This window comes from Grammomys surdaster, unplaced genomic scaffold, assembly GCF_004785775.1.
Source record: "Grammomys surdaster isolate TR1022 unplaced genomic scaffold, NIH_TR_1.0 220, whole genome shotgun sequence".
Taxonomy (NCBI): Eukaryota; Metazoa; Chordata; class Mammalia; order Rodentia; family Muridae; genus Grammomys; species Grammomys surdaster.
This window is the reverse complement of record NW_021604665.1, coordinates 4,121,716-4,138,638: the sequence shown is the minus strand read 5'-3', so window position 1 is coordinate 4,138,638 and position 16,923 is coordinate 4,121,716. Positions and strand designations below refer to the sequence as shown.

At 43.0% G+C, this 16,923-nt stretch overlaps 1 protein-coding gene across 1 annotated transcript in view; it reads right to left on the bottom strand.

Annotated features, from left to right (window-relative positions):
* The window catches only part of Slc25a26 (solute carrier family 25 member 26), a 94,353-nt gene that overhangs the window by 21,866 nt on the left and 55,564 nt on the right, over positions 1-16,923 (bottom strand). The window contains exon 6 of the mRNA XM_028773023.1: positions 4,203-4,247. Coding sequence (XP_028628856.1) covers positions 4,203-4,247 — 45 coding nt within the window. The remainder of the gene's footprint in view (positions 1-4,202; positions 4,248-16,923) is intronic.

Below are 16,923 nucleotides of genomic sequence, written 5' to 3'. Positions count from 1 at the left end.
AGAGAGCACGGCACACCAGGTGCATGGGTCACGGGGGAGCAGTGCAGGTAGCTATACAAGGAGTAATGAGCAAGGTGAGGGGCTAGGCTAGGGAAGAGGAGGAGACACTCTTCCTCCTTTTAAGGTTTTAGAGAGGTCTGAGGAGAGGTATATGATGTGACTCACCTCAGTAAAAGAGCACCTGACCATCTGGGATGAAGGAAGTTAGGGAATCCAGAGCAAAACCAAGCTGGACACAGTAGCATACACCTGTAACTCCCACACTCACTCAAGGGGCTGACGCAGAATTCCAAGTTCAGCCAGCTTGGTCTACATAGCAAAAAAATATGTCTCAAAATACCCTGAGGGTAACCTGGGGGTGCATCCGGGGCACAGCAGGGGTAGGTAGGGTAGAGTCTGGAGCTGGAGCAATGCTTTGCTGATGGAACACACATAGATAAATGAAGGGGGAAGTCTGGAATGATCCCCAGGGTTCCACTTAAAGGCTGGGTATCTTGTTCTGAACTGGTCACCCTGTGACACCTTACGAGAGGGTGTCAATGAGACTGCTAAGGACCCTAGGCTGGCACACAGAGGAGGCAAATACCTTGAGCGACACATGTACAAGTGAGGACTACTGCTCCCTCAAAGCTGAGGAGAAGATTACATTAATGCTACAAGGTCTCTCAGGATAAGAAGTATCATAGCTCTGGTTAACACAGAAGTGGGGGACAGCTGGAAGAAGTCAGCTTACAAGGAAGGTGACCACAGGGACTTGGACAAAGAACTTTTAGGACAGTGGTGTCCACGTCACCTCCAGACTCCCACTGCTCACTACATGCTTTGTTCTGCCAGGGTCCTGGCTGAGAGAGTCTCCGAAGTCATGTCCCCACAGGAGCACAACAGAGAAATCACCTCATAAAACACAATCTCCCATCCCAGCAGTTGGGAGGCAAAGGCAGGTGGATTTCTCAGTTTGAGTCCAGCCTGGTCTACAGAGTGAGTTCCAGGGCTACACACAGAAACCCTGTCTCCAAAAACCAAAAAAAAAAAAGTCTCCCTACATGACAAAAGCAACTTACATAGGTAAAACCATAAACACACACATACATACACACACACACACACACATACACACACAAACACACACACACACACACACACACACACACACACAGTCACAAGGTTTCTGCTTCCACAAAGACTCTATGATCTCATGTTTAGCTGTTAAAGAACAACACAGAATATATTAGGACATGCAGGACATGCACACCATTATTTAACCTTGAGGAAAGCTCGAATCAAAATGACTTGATGATGATGAGACAGTCCTCTACAGCTATTAGAGTGGCTGTTTTCTTTAAATCAGTGGACACATAGCAGAGACATAGAAGAGGAATCTCTCACACGTGCTGGTAAGAACACAGAAGGCACTGGAAACCACACACACCCTTATAGACTTTTATACAATTAAGGAAACACCTGAACAAAGTTTTATACAATTAGCACATATCCCTTTCCAGCCTAGGGACACCAGTTCTAGGCAGCTTTCTGAGAAAGAGATAAAAAAGCATATGTCCATACAAATACTACACATGGATATTTACAGAAACTCAATGAATAACCAGGGAAACCTGGGAATAGATCAAATGTGTATCAGCACTGAATGGAGCCACATATTCTGAAATGCCACAGGGGCAAAAAGCAATACAAAGGCCCAACAGCACTCTAGAAGAGAAGGAAGCTGAGCATGGGATACCACAGGCACACTCTCCTGCTTATGGGCAGTAGAAAGCAGTGACTGCTGGAGATTTGGGGCAGAAAGGGCACTGACAACACAGGAATGTGAGCGAGCTGGGCTGCGTGAATGCTAGTAGTAGGCTATAAACACCCTCAGAACTGATGTATCATGTTTACTGCATGCATAGTATTCCTTGAGGAACTAAAACTATGTACTACTCCACACATGCGTTTAACAGGACTGGAGAGATGACTCAAAAGTTAGGAGCACTGGTTGCTCTTCCAGAGGACCCGAGTTCAATTCCCAGCTGCTCACAACCATCTGTAGCTACAGTACCATGGGAGCCAATGCCCTCTTCTGGTTTCTACAGGCAGTAGGTACACATGTAGTATAGAGACAAGCATGCAGGCAACACATAAAACTAAAACTTTAAAAAGAACTTTAAATACAGTACTGGAATCTGTGATTACTATAAAAATCCAAGCAGTTTCTTAGTTAGCCAGAATTCTACAAATGTCCTTAAATTTCTGGAAAGAAATGAACCAAACCCGTACTTCTTCCATCTTTGGACCTGCAAACATTCCTGCAGACGCGGAGTGCCGGGGCGTTAGTGTGCACAGAGTCTGTGAATGCTGGTTATTGTTAGGCCCTGCAGTCTGTGAATGCTGGTCACTGAGGAGCTCACACAGGGCTCTTGTTTGCTGTTGGCCTCGCTGTTCTTTTGTCACACACTGAAAAGGGACCTGGTATGCTAAGGGAATGTGACCTTCTCATTGGATAGCTGTTACATCACGCCTTGAAAAGCGGGCCAAGGAATCTGTTTTTACCCTGCACCATGAAGGAAACATTGAAACATGACAACAAAAGACCCCAAAACTCCATTAAATAGGAGGAAGTACCTTTTAAAATCATGACATGCAATAAATCTTTAGTGTTCTAGTTTATCTGAAACTTTAAAAAAACTTAATTTGTGTGATGGGGGCAGGGAGAGCACATGTGCCCATGTGTGTGCATGCATGTTACTCTCGTAACATGGATTGGAGGTCAGAAGATAGTTTTTAGGAGTTGGTTCTCTCCTTCTACCATGTGAATCCTGGGGATAGAACTTGGGCCATCAGGCTTGAAGGCAGATGCCATCTTGCTGGCTCCAGCTTCCATTTTACTTTTAAAAAGAGCAATGTTTTTAATTCATTTATTATTTTTTGGTATGCAACTTTAATAGGATTTATTTTGGAGTCCAAACTAACTTCTATGATACTTTTAGAGAGTGTTTTCTATAGATACACCCTGCACAGCAAACCCATAAAATTATGGTGGCATCAGCTTGGCTTTTGTCTGTTCCTTTTCTTGCAGTAGTAGTGGGATTGAACTTGGGGTTTTAAGCATGCCTGTCAAGCACTGTACTTCCAAGCTGTCCCCAGCCCCAATTCCTACCTCAATACTTTGCCATTTTCCTGTTTCATTATTTATAAACCCTTCTCACTTGAACAAGAACTTTCCATCTTTCGGGACCATTATCCTGGCAAGACATACAGTCTACATTGCAGACATACAGGCTAAGTACAGCTCTCTATGTGTATGTTGTACAGATGATGATGACCTGGATCATGTAGTACTCTGTTTATTAAGCCCTTGGCAATGCTGGCAAAGACACATGTAATTCATAGCACTATCATCGCCTCAAATGAGGACGAACAGATGCGATGCCTATGCATGTTTAAGTAATTTAGTTAATCAGTTTCTGTGCATGCGTGCATGCCTGTGTGTGGACATTAGAGGGTGACCTTGTTGAGGCACTCTCCTCGGCATACTCCACACCACAGCCCACAGGCTCCCAGCCTACTGTTGCCACCTCAGCTCACCATAGGCATCCTGGGATACACGACCAGACTGGCTTTCTATGTAGGTTTTCAGGATTGAACCAGATTCTCAGGCCTGTGTGACAAGCCCTCTTCACCTGCTGAGCCACCTTCCCAGCCCTCACCCCATAGTGTTCCCTTCTATCTAAACAGATGAGTGACCTTCCCCAACTCCAGGATGCAGTCACTCAAGGCTCCTAGTTCCCCTAGGACTCCGTGGCAGAGGGGAAGGATAGTCAGAACCTCTCAGCCTGACGCTGCTCCTTCTGTCCTTTCGGGGCCGGAGGGGGCTGAATCTTGCTTACAGCCTCACTGCTGTTCCTGCAAGCCCATTCACCTCCACATGCTCACGCATACCATCCAATTAAGTGGAGAGAAAAGGGCAGTCCAGGGGAGAGTGAAGCAAGATGGTTCCAGCATGTGAGTCTCAGCTCCACCTGCTGTACCTGACAGCACACACCCCAGTAATGTCTGACACTGCCTCTAAGTCACATGGGAAAAAACACTCTCAGTTGCTGGTAATCTGGAGTATTTAAACTTCTACTCACTAGCATCTTTTCCACCGCATACCCACACTGTTGAGCACTAGGGAAAAATCTTCACATGATGATTAAAAAACTTACTTTCAAGAATTCCCACAAGGGAAACTGGACCAAGGAGAAAGGAATCTGGAGAGAGAGAAAAAAAAATCATGCAGATTAGATAAAAGTAAATCAGTGGTTGACCTGGCATTATTATAAGAACCTGCAATTATTACAGTGTTTCATTTTATTGTATGGCTGCAATAAGCCAATAGTAAGCAAATAAGCAGGTGCAGTACACATTTAAAAAGCTGATAAACCTTGGCCATAGATTATCTTCTATTTCAAGCTCAGGGAACATAAAAAGCCCTGTGAAGCCCTGTGAGATGGAGAGAAAATCCCACAGAGACAAGGCTGACACAGGAACAGGACACAAACCATCTCCCATAGTAACAGCAACAGTGAGAGCTGGCCCGGTTCTATGTGAGAGCGATAGCGGTGTACTTTCAGCAAGTAGTGTGAGCCTTCAGAAAAGCAGATGAGCAGAAGAGAACGGATGGGGGGAGGAGGAGGGAAAGAGGTAAAAGATGGAGGCATTATGAAGAAAGACAAAGGGGAGAAAGAAAAGCAAGTGAAAGGAGGGGAGGGAGGAGTGGGAAAAAGTGTGAGGAGAGGACAGCGGGGAAGACGGAGGACAGGCAGGCATGAAGGAAAGAAACTGGAGGGTGACAGACAGGAAGGAAGAGGGAGACAGAGGAGAGGATCGAGGGGACGGGAAGCAAGCAAGTCCAGAGGCACTTGCAGGAGCATGTCAACATGGCAGACTCCAGAAACCTGCTGACTGCCTACGAGGGAACAGCTGTGCCCTTGAAGAAAAAAAGTTCTGAGAACGGTGCTCCACACAGACTCTACAATAAACCCGACAGAACCAGGGAGAAGGTCACCTTCGGTCGTCAAGAGAGGTCATGATCACAATAATTAGAAGTGGTTACAGTGAGCACTCCAACTATGGGACAGAATCACCAAGTCCTCAGTAAGCTGTACTTCACTGAACCGGCTAACAAGCCATAAGCCAATCAGTATGGTTGTCGCTCTGTTGACAGATGAGCAGGCTGGCTTCAAAGAAACTGTGTGACTTGCCAAGAGACACACAGTTAGGAACTTGATTCCTAACTACTAACTTACCTGCAAAGGCCTCTAGCCATGTTTATCTGCTTATTAATTCCCACACAGTATAACTACCCCTTTACTTTTAACTGAACTTTTTGAAAATCTTAAAAAAAAAAAAGCCGCACCTACTTTTCCAAAATAAAAATGAACTCCAGTGGACTCCAGCTGCTGCCTTCCCATCACTGCCCTGTCTGGCACACTCAGTGCCAACAGAGGTGATACTGGGCACAGTGGCCCCATGTTGCTGGTCTCTAAGCAGTTTAGTTCAGGTATAGAACGTGTAGACTGTGCCCATGTAGACTGCAGGCAGTGTCAACCAGTGTGCACCCAACACCTTCTGGAGGAATTAGCAGGTGTGTGACAACCATTTATCGTCACAAGAACTTGGGGTGGGAAGCGACTGCTGTGCTTAGTCAGAACTCAAAGTCCATCAGCATCTGTCTAAAGCAGACGGTGCTGCTGAATTGGACTGACAGCACCTCAGAGACGGAATCTGCCCTGCTCAGAAAGAAAATGGCAGTGGGAGTGTGTGCGTCAGTATCACTAGTTGGATTAATTTGACAAATGAAAATCTTGGAGAAACTGGTCCATGTCATAATGAGCAGTCACCTACCCTAAGTGTCAAATTCCCACAAGAAGTTAAATTAAGTTTAGTGTTTTGATTCCCAAAACACTTCTGACACTGACCATCCTGAAACTCAAGAGCAGTATATTCAATGAAATCAAATACCAAAGCCAAAAACCTGGCTGTAAAACAGGCTTCTAAGAACGTGTCTAAAGCCTTAAGGAATCATACTGTGCCGTGAGATACAGCCAAGAGGAGTAGCAGGCAGGACTTAGAGTCTTCTAAGTTTCTTCTTGGGACTTTTCCTTCCCAAATGTGAAGACATCACATCCTACAACAATATTAAATTTCACGCCTGTAAATGAAAAGGCTTAAATGACTATAAAAACTATTGCTAGAATTACTCTTTTTTTTTAATTAGAATAACCTAAAAGACTACACAGAATGTTACCTGTTACCTAAATTTATTTGGCTGTTAATTTTTGTTCCGTAGATAAACGTTTTGCCCTTTGCCTCAATTGCAAGTTATGCATACAATTCTTCTTTCAGCTTAAAGAGGAAACTTACATGTATTGGAGCACCCTGGCCCAATGATTCACTGGAACATTCACTTTACAATGAAAGCCTACAATAAACCCCAGCTTCACTCCCTACAATAAGATTAGCTGACAGACAAAGGCAACCAAACATACTGTAAATGCTTGAATATATCATTTCACTTCGGGCTCTGAGTACTGAAAGGTCCCTCATGCAACAAACTCCTGATGTGTGAAAATTTTTCAAATCTTAAGTCAAGGCTGTGCAGGCTGCTTGCTGTCATTCACAGTTAGAGGAAGCCACCACTATGGAGGTGGGTCACACAGTTGTCAATGTGACAGCCCAAATGTCTACCTGTAGGGGAACAGATGAGCCAATGGTCACATCTTATTCAACTAAACACCACTCAACAACCCAAAGGAAGAGACAACTGTAGCTTGTGTGCCTGAACTCTAAACAATGTGTGAAGCTAAAGAAAAATGGGAAATAATTAATCAGCAGTTGTCAAACTGTGGGTCACAACCCCTTTGGGGTCAGATGACCCTTTCAAAAGGGTCAACCATTGAAAAAATACAAATATTTGCATTACAATTACAAATAGTAGCAAAATTAGAGTTGTGAAGTAGCAATGAAAGTAACTTTATGGTTGGGGTCATCACAACATGAGACTCTGTATTAAAGGAGCAGAATTGGAAAAGCTGAGACCCACTGTACTTAAGTCCTAACCAGGCAAACAGCTAGGGAAAGGGTCTGGATCAGCCCAGCTGACCTCTGACTCTTTCACTTTGATCAAAGATGGCTGACTACCAAGTTCCTGTCCAAAAGAAAGGCTCTTTTGGCAGCTTTTCCTCAGCATGAATCTCAGATCCCTCTAAACCTGACTTATCCAGTAAGATCCTGCTTCTCAGCTGAACCTACCCAATCACAAAATGGAATCTTTCCCAGTCCGATTCAAGGAGAAAGCAGACTTAGCCCCACCCCACTCTATAGAATACTTAAGAGGCCAGGCCCCACCCTCAGGACTGGAGCATGCCCACAGTCCCTTACAGTAGTCTGCTTCAATACATGCTGGTTTTTACTAGTGAGTCTTTACCTGATGGAGAAATGGACCTGAGAAATAACCACTAGAGGGCAGCAGCGACAAGCGCCAGATAGCAAAGGAGACTTACTGTATAGTTCAAGTTGTCTAAATAAACAATGCATTTTCACACACCCTCAGCCTAAGGTGTTGGCTAAGAGGATGGTGGATGGTGGAGGCAGGGGCACAGGAGAGTTCTGCTGGTGGTGACAAAATGTTCCCGACCCCAGGCTGCCTTTGAGTGAAGCTGTGTGAAACCAGCCACATTCTTCCATGCACTGCTCTCCCGCTACCCAACAGACCTAAACAGCTACAACAGAGAGGTCCGGCATGCAAAGCCTAAAAAGCCATCTGACCTGCTGCTTCGTAGAAAGCTTACGGTACCCGCTCTACATTCCCGTCTTATGTGAGGGGACCAGGCTGGATGAGTGTGTGAAAAAGCACAAGCCATGAAATGAGCATGTTCCCTAGACCTAAAAATAACAGCTCATTAAAACCAGCTTAAAAGGAACAGATATTTCAAAGAGGAACAACTATGATACAAATACAGTTGAATTATTCTCAGAAAAAGCTATGACATAAAGTAATGCAGAACACACCACTGTAACAAGAAAGTCATTTTGAGAGGAAGGCATTGGAGCTCTCAAAACCCTTTTATCTGCTTGAAAAAAGAACTGGTTAAAAGAAGTCCATGGTCATAAATGCCCAGAAGCAACCGGAAGTTGCCCTTCCTGGAGGTCAATGTCACCATTCAGACCCTATCCCGAGGTGCCGCATTCTTTAGTGTGAGTGCCACTCATCTTTCCAAAGTCATCTGCTTGTCCACAAGTATGCCACCACCTATCCTTACTCTACAAGGTGTCTGTTCTTCCACAAGAGCCCCTGCTCTTCTGCAGCTCACTTGAGACAGCAGATTTTAGAAATCCAATCTAATCCTACTCCGGTTACATTTTTCAATGATCCCATATACGCCTTGCTAATATTTGAGTTTAAAAAGGGTTTGTCATGGACATAAAATATGAGGCTAAATAAAATTGGGATTATAAATAAACTTTGGTAACTAATAAAGAATATTATTTTAGCTCTTTACATTATTTCTTCTTATACCAGAATATTTTTATTAATGCAACATTAATATTTTTATTAATGCAACGTTATACTAGTTGAGGCCTGGTCAGGACAGCAGGACATTCAAATCTGATGTGGCCTCTCCTCTTCCCACACAGCAGCACTGGCAACTTCTCCATCTCTCAAGCCTGTCATCTACTTCAGAGGACAGGCATACTGACACTGAGCAGCTATGAACGCTGGGCCACCAGAGGAGGGAAGAAGGAAGAGACAGCCATGTGTGCCCAGTCTTCAGAGAGGATAACAATGTGATCTGACTCAGACATCTGATTTCAGTAGGAACCTTTGCACAGATAGTTTTATCATATCATGTTTGATTATTCTGAAATTGGTGTTTTGATGCACTATAAAAATAATTCAAGTATAGGACAAAATGGATCCCTGAGGGATATCCATGCCTACTTTGTAAACCTTGACAAGGCGTGAATTTATTATGAAGTTTCACCAAATGGTTTACTGATAAGTATTTTCCAATTACAAATAGGTAATCCCAGAAAACTGATATGCAGAAAGAAAAAAAATAAAGTTGTTACTGATAAATTATTTAATACAGACTGAGGGCTGAGCTACAAACTGGCTCAGAGGTTAGTCATGGCAGATGTATAAAACTTTAAATTCTAAGTCAACACTCATTTGCCAAGCCTTATTTGTTATTAAAACCACATGTTGGCACTGAGTCATTTTATGGTTCATTTGAAATAAACATGTAGAAAATTATGGGAAACAAGTAGAGCCCCAGCAGTCTGTTAAAGCAACACACTCACTCCAATCCACCCTCTGTCACCAGGCTTTGGGATGCAATGGCTAAAAAGTGCATCTGTGGTGGGAAGGGGTATGCTGAGAAGGCTGCTTGTAGTCGTGAGACCAGAACTGTAGCCAACGGCCTATTGATATCCAGAAACTGAAAAACATGGATCTCAATGATAAAATGTATTATAACACTTTAACAAAATAAACGTGTATTAAGCTGGTGAGTTACTATGAATGCAGAAAACTCCTTTCTTGATTCTCTACCGTATCCTCACAGCAAATACAGGATCATCTCAAAATGCCCCCACTTCCCACACTACCTGCATAGCTCATTGGTGACAACAATACAAACCCTTTAAGCAAGTATGCCTAGTTCATTTTGGTCCAGGTGTTCTTGAGACAGGGTGCCTGCTGACAGGACTCTCAGCTAGGATGCAACCCAACAAACCAGCATCACTCCAGCGGGGGCTGGGGCTGGAAGAGTGCCTTCCAACCAGGACAGCGTCAAAATGAACCAAGGTCTAAAACTTCTCAGGATGCTCTAAGGACCAGCAAATACTCCAAGTGGAGAGAATTAGCATGCTGCAGAACCACATGCAGGCCTGGTTCAAACACAGGTGCAGGATCCTACATGAGTCCACTTTAGGAAGGGCCTGAGAACATGCCTTCTTTTTCAATGCCAGTTGACCTGCTCTTTGTCCAAAGACCACTTCAGAAGAACCTCTGTGAAAAGCAAACAATCGTGGCCTATTTCTAAAACCCTTAATTCCCAGCATATGCTGGCATTCATTTAAAGTAAGCTGGGTGTGCGGTGCATGCCTGTAATGGTGGCACTTGGGAGGGGAGTGCTACCTTGATCAGGAACTCAAGGTTACCGCACCTCAAAGGTTTGAGACCATCCTGGACTACATAAGATCCTGTCTTCTTTTAAATAAGTATGAAAACTGTTCTTCCTTATAGATGCTTTCCATCACATTGTTTCTATTTTTAAGATGATCTTCTTAAAGACCCCAACTACTGAGATAAAAGTGACCAGCGCTGACATACAAATCCCTAGAGCACAGCACCCAAGTGAGGACAGCTGGGGTCACATCAGAAGATTCTGCACAGCAAACAATACTGTTAGCAAAGTAAAGAAACTGTCAAGATCAGTTTGGAAGCCATACATCTGATAAGAGGCTGATGTCCTTGTGCATGGGAGTATGCAGTACCAAACCCAGACCTTGTATGCCAGCTATGTGCTAGACCACTGAGCTTCAATGCCACTGCCTGTTCTGTCCCCAGTGTTGTCTGTTGTGTTGCTCCTGTGTTGTTGCTGTTGCTGTTAGCAGTGGGAATAGATTTGTTTGGCTTCATTTGTTGTTTTTCTCTTTGCTTGGGATAATGTGTCACTATGTAGCCTGTACTAGTTTTGAAGTCTCAATCTCCCTGCTTCTGTCTCCTGAGTGTGAAGATTACAGGCCTGTGTTACCATACCCAGCACTAATTTAAAAGGGCAAATGCAGGGCTGGAGAGATGGTTCTCAGCACTCACATCCCAGGACCACTGCTCATAACTGCCTCTAATTCCAACTCCAGGAGACCTGATACCCTCTTCTGGCCTCCACCAACATCTACACACATATATATAGACATAAATACACAATGTAAAAATATAAGAATATTTTTAAAAACTTATTGATTTCATTTTATGTGTCTGGTGCCTGTGAAGGCCAGAAGAGAGGACCAGATCCCCAAGAATTGGAGTTATAGACTATTCTGAGCCACCATGTGAATGTTGAAAACCAAACCTAGGTCTTCTGCAAGAGCATCAAGTGCTCTTAACTGCTGAGCCATCATCTCTCCAGCACTGCACCCTACCCTCAAAAAAAAAAAAAAAAACTCTGTAAAAGAGCAAATGAACTAAAAAGACATTTCCCTCTCAAAAAATATACAGGCAGACAACAAGCATTTATTTGACTAATTAATTAGGTAAAAGTTCAACATCACCTATCAGAGAAATGCAACTTAAAACTACAATAGAGGGCTGGAAAGATTGCTCAGCAGTTAAGAGCACTGGCTGCTCTTCCAGAGGCCCTGAGTTCAATCCCCAGCAACTACAAGGTGGTTCACAACCATCTGTAATGGGGATCCAATGCCCTCTTCTGTCATGCAGGCATACATGCAAACAGAATACTCATATACATAAATAAATCTTAAAAAAAAAAACTACAACAGAACACACCTGACATCTGCAGTGTGGTCTGAATGCGAAAATTTACTCTGAAAATGAAGAGCAAGACAGATGAATGAGCATATCCAGACACCAAAAAAGATAAAATAAGAAAATATGAGCAAAGCATGCAAGTTACGGGACAACACAAAACGATCTAATTTGTGAATCACTTGAGAGAACGAGAACTTCAGCACTGGGAAAGGTGGAGACAAAGATTCACCCCAACACAGAAATAGGGGGTGACTTCAGTACCCATTCACACCAATAATCAGAGCATCCCAAGAAAAACAAAATAATCAGAAATATCTATGCTAAATAGTCACAGATCAAATGACCTAATAGACATCTACAGAAGAGTCCATAAAAACACTGCAGAATATATTCTTCTCTGTAGCCCAGGAAACTTTCTCTAAAATGGATCAGCTAACAAAAAATAAACAAATCACAAAAAATAGAGAATATTGATAAAAAAATAACTTCTTGTATGCTATCTGACAATAGAGTAAAACTAAAAATCAATAGCAAAAGACATGAAAAGTTATCAAGGAAATTCAGAAAATCATTAGGACATACTTTTGAAACTTATATTCCGTCAAACTAGAAAACCTTAAAGAAATGGCTAAATTTCTGGACTCATATGACCCTTTGAAAAGTAAACCAAGATATGATAAACAACTTAAGAAAACCTGTAACACTGAAGCAGTAATTTAAAAAAAAAAAAAAAAAAAAACTTATCAATCAGAAAAAAAAAAATCCAGACACAGCTGGATTTACTGCTGAATTCTACAAGACCTTCAAAAAATTTAAACTAATGCTTCTCAAACTATTCCACCAAATAGACAGGAATTTTAGAAATCCAATATTACTTCCATGCCAACAGTAAATAAGTCACAAGAAAACTATATTTCAATCTCTCTGATAAATATATATGCAAAACCACTCAGACAGAATTCAAGAACACATCACAAAGATCACTGTCCAAGATCAGCATGGCTTCATTTCAGACATGCAAGGGAAGTTCAATAATCCCGAATCAGTGACTCAGGAGTTAGCTTCCCATAGGGTAAAGAAGGGTCCATGGTAAACTGTAAGCTGGATGGAACAAAAGAACAAAGAGATCATAGATAAACAAAAGAGCCCATTTTAATTTACAGTCACTAAAACAAGCTAAGGTGGTCAGCCGTCAGCACTAGCAAAGGTGGCTGGCCAGCAAACAAACCCCAAGGACAGCACCTAAATAAATAAGAGATGGGTTGGAAGAAGGACTTCAAAACATGACTAGCCTCTAATCATCTCCTCAGGTGGGTGAGGAAAACATCCCAAAAATTGTGCGCCTATACCCTCCACACATACTGGCTCACATCACAATAAACCCACACCCAGTAACCAATTTCATTAAAATTCAGTCTTAAGCCTCTCCACCCGGCACTCCACAGCAATGCTCTCAGGACCCCCCACTACAGGAACCTTAGCCCTTCTTGTTTTTTGCTTTCACTTGCTCATGCTCTTTCACCCATAATTCTTTATTTTATGTGAATGGGTGTCTCGCCTGCATGTCTGTGCACTGTGTGTGTACAGTTCCCTTAGAGGCAAGAAGAGGGCACTGTATCTCCTGGAACTGGAGTTACAGGCAGTTGTGTGCCACCATGTGGATGCTGGGAGTTGAACCTGGATCCTCTGGAAGAACAACCAGTGCTTTTAACCCTTCAGCCATCTTGCTAGCCCTTCATCCATGTTTTTGTTTTGTGAGTTTTTTTTATTCTTGAACAACATTAGACCAAGAATCTGAGGGCCATTATCTAAGGACATTTGATGAATGGTGAACCCCCAACACTTCAGTAGTCCCTGGGACAAATCTGTAAGAGTCCAGAAAGGCAGCTATTTTCAAAGAATGCATCATCAGGAACTAAAATGAGGACTCAGTGGGTAATAATGTTGTTGTACAAACATAAGGAACTGAGTTCAAACCCCAGCACTCACTATAAAAAGCACTTATATACCTGTGGAACCTGGAAACCTGAGGATTCCTGAGGGATTTGCATGCTACCAGCTTATCTCCAGGTTCAAGAGACCCTGCCTCAAATAAGTAAGGTAGTGATAGAACAAGATATCAAAGATCCTCCTCTGGCTTCTAGGTACATATGAGTGTGAGAATTCCCACATACATATGTATATACACCATATAGAACACACAGTTTTTTTAAAATACTCAAATGATTAAAAATAATACATAAGATGGAATGTCAGGATCATCTCAATAGATAAATAAAAGGCTTTTGGCAAAAATTCAGTCCATGATAGAAGTCTTGAAGAAACTAGGAATGTAAGATATCTCAACATAATAAAAGTCATGTATGACAAACTTACAGCCAACATTATACAAAGGAAGAAAAAACTCAAAGCTTTTCCACTAAAATCGGAACATGACAGATTGCCTGTCCACCTTCTCTACCCTTATTAGGTCCAATACTGGAAGCCTTAGCTGGAGTAATAAAAGAAAAGGGGGTGAGAGGGAAATAAAAACAGTAAAGGAAGAAGGGTCTCCTTGTCTGCAAACCATACATACACAGAGAGCCTAAAGAGTATAGCAGGAACCCTTTAGATTTTACCAATATCCTCAGCAAAGTAGCAGGATAGAAAACCAAGACATCAAAATCAGTAGCCTTCCCACAAACCATAACAGATATGCTGAGAACGAAAGAAATAAACATAAGTATCATCCACAATTGCCTTAAAAAATAAATTAAAAATACCATGGAAAGAACTAACCAAGGAAGTGAAATACCTCTACATTAAAATCATTCAACAATGGAAGAAGCTGCAGCAGTACCTAGTTTCTTCCCAGCCTGCTGGCCTTCTGCAGTATATTCAATAAATTATGTTTATACACACACACACACACACACATACACACACACATACACACACACACAGCACTGAAGGAAAAAAATTAGAAGTTACTAGAAGATGGAAAAATCTCTCTTGTTCATAGATTACAGCATTAATATTTTGAAAAAGGCTATTTTGACAAAAACATTCTATGAACTCGGTAAAATCACCAACAAAATTTGAAAATCATGCTTCGTAGAAAGAGAAAAAAATTCTTAAAATTTGTATGAAGGCATAAATATCCTGGGTAGCCAAAGCAATCCTGAGCCAAAAGAATAGTGTTGGAGGAGGTATCACCATTCCAGACCTCAAGTTCTACTACAGACACAGTAATAGAAGCAGCATGGTTCTAGCATGAAACTAGACACGCGTGTCAATGGAACAGAACAAAGCACCCACATACAAACAGAGCTACAATTACCTGATTTTTACAAAGATGCTGAAACTTCCCATTACAGACCACATCTTCCACAAACAGTGTTGGAAAACTGAACGTCCGAATGTAGATAAATGAAAGCACTTCCTTATCTCTCGCCCTCACAAGAATCAACCCCAAATGGACCAAAGACCTTACTAGTAGATTGGAAACTCTGAAACTGATAGAAGACTAAATGGGGAGAAAATGTCAAGATATCGGGATAACAGAACTGCGTTCAGTGGCTCACACTTATGATCCTAGTACTCAGGATGTGGAGGCAGAGGGATCAAAAGCTCAAGGTCATGCTTGGTCACAGTGAGAGGCAGCCTGGGGTATAAGAGAACCTATCTAAAAATAAAAATGGAGGAGGAGGGGGAAAATGAGACGGAGGAAGGGGGGAGGAGGAAGAGGAGGAGGAGGAGGAGGAGGAGGAGGAGGAGGAGGAGACATAGACAGTACTTCCTGAATAAGACTAGTCACTATGCAAACAGTGTCAACAATTTACAAATGGGACTTCATGAAATTAAAAGGCTTTTACATGGCAAAGGACAGATAATCACATGAAGGCACAGCCTACAGAATGGGAGAAACTCTTTGCTAGCTACACATCTGATGCAGAATTAACGTCTGTACAAAGAACTCAAAAACCTGAAACAAAAAAACCAATCCTTACTAGTAAAAGGACTACTGTACTGAAATGAGCAAACCGCCCTCCGAGGCTGCGGTACTAACAGCCAGTACACGTGTGAAACAGCACTCCCTCTCACCTTCCTTCTGAGCAGTACAAACAAGAAAAGTCAGGCCGCTGGGGTCTACCCAGCTCCTTCCAATAGCTTTCGGACTGTGGCTGCCACTAGTAAGTGGATCACTCATTGTGTGCAGCCTGCCATGAAATTCTACCCCACCACAGGCCACAAAGCAACAGGATCAGCAACCATGACCCAAAACGCTGAGTTAAAATGAACCTATCCTCTCTGTTCAGCTTATTATGTCAAGTACCCTGTTTCTGTAACTCACACCTGACTGATAACGGGGGTTCCTGACACTGGAAACGTCACAAACAGGCAATGCACCACATTTCTCCACTAGAGTGCCTGCTGTTACAGCAGCATCCATGATGATCTCAGGAGACACATCACCTGCTCTACTGTCAGCCAAGCCATCCCTGTGTGCTGCACAGCTCCAGGAGGAAAGGAGGGGGAGATTACAACAGCACTAGACACAGTCGTAGCAACTAACACATGGGACTACTCCATTAGAACTGTCACTTCCTGTGTCTTCAAAGCTGCCACTTTCAACCCAAGGACGGTTTGGCCTTGGGCCCTTCCAGCCACCCACAATATCTGTGTTTCCCTGCATCTAGAGAGGCTAGGATGCTAGGAAACATCTCCCACTACACCAGAAAGTGAACAGGTCCTGAATCCCTGCTGGAGAGCCACAGGTATCCCTCTGTATCCTCATGGGCCCTCATCCCATTGACTAGGAATTCAGATCAAGAGTGGTCTCAGACTTGGAAGCCAAGTTTGGTTAAACCCCAAGTCTTATGGCTTGGGTTCTCATCACTTGGTTTGGGGGTTGAACTTAAGCTACATTTCCTCTTAGCAAGCAACACCCACAGTTCTGGAATAGACAGGGCACACACTGAATCTTGTCTATCCACTTTTAACAAACACACACTAATTAAAGTCAGATGAGTTGATGGGGAGGGGCTGATGGAGAGTACAGAGTAGACAGGCGAGAGCTACCACAGGTGAGAGCCACCACTGAGCAATTGGCTCCAGTGAGGAAGGGATCAAAACAACAGGAAGGTGGAGACTCAGACCCTTGGGGCAGTTCCCTAAGAACTGGCAGCCTACAGGGGATGAGCTCATCCATGAGAAAACCTGGATAAGTACAGCTGGGCACACAAGGTGCACTGGAGATACTCAGGAGGGGCTAAGTAGTGAGTCAAAAAGGAAGCTTTCCAGGGACTGCCAGCAACATCACCATCACCACAATAAACAGGATCACACACAGCACTGTCCCAGGCACTCTCCTGAGCCCCTCATGCGTGTATGAACATTCTCCAGAGCCC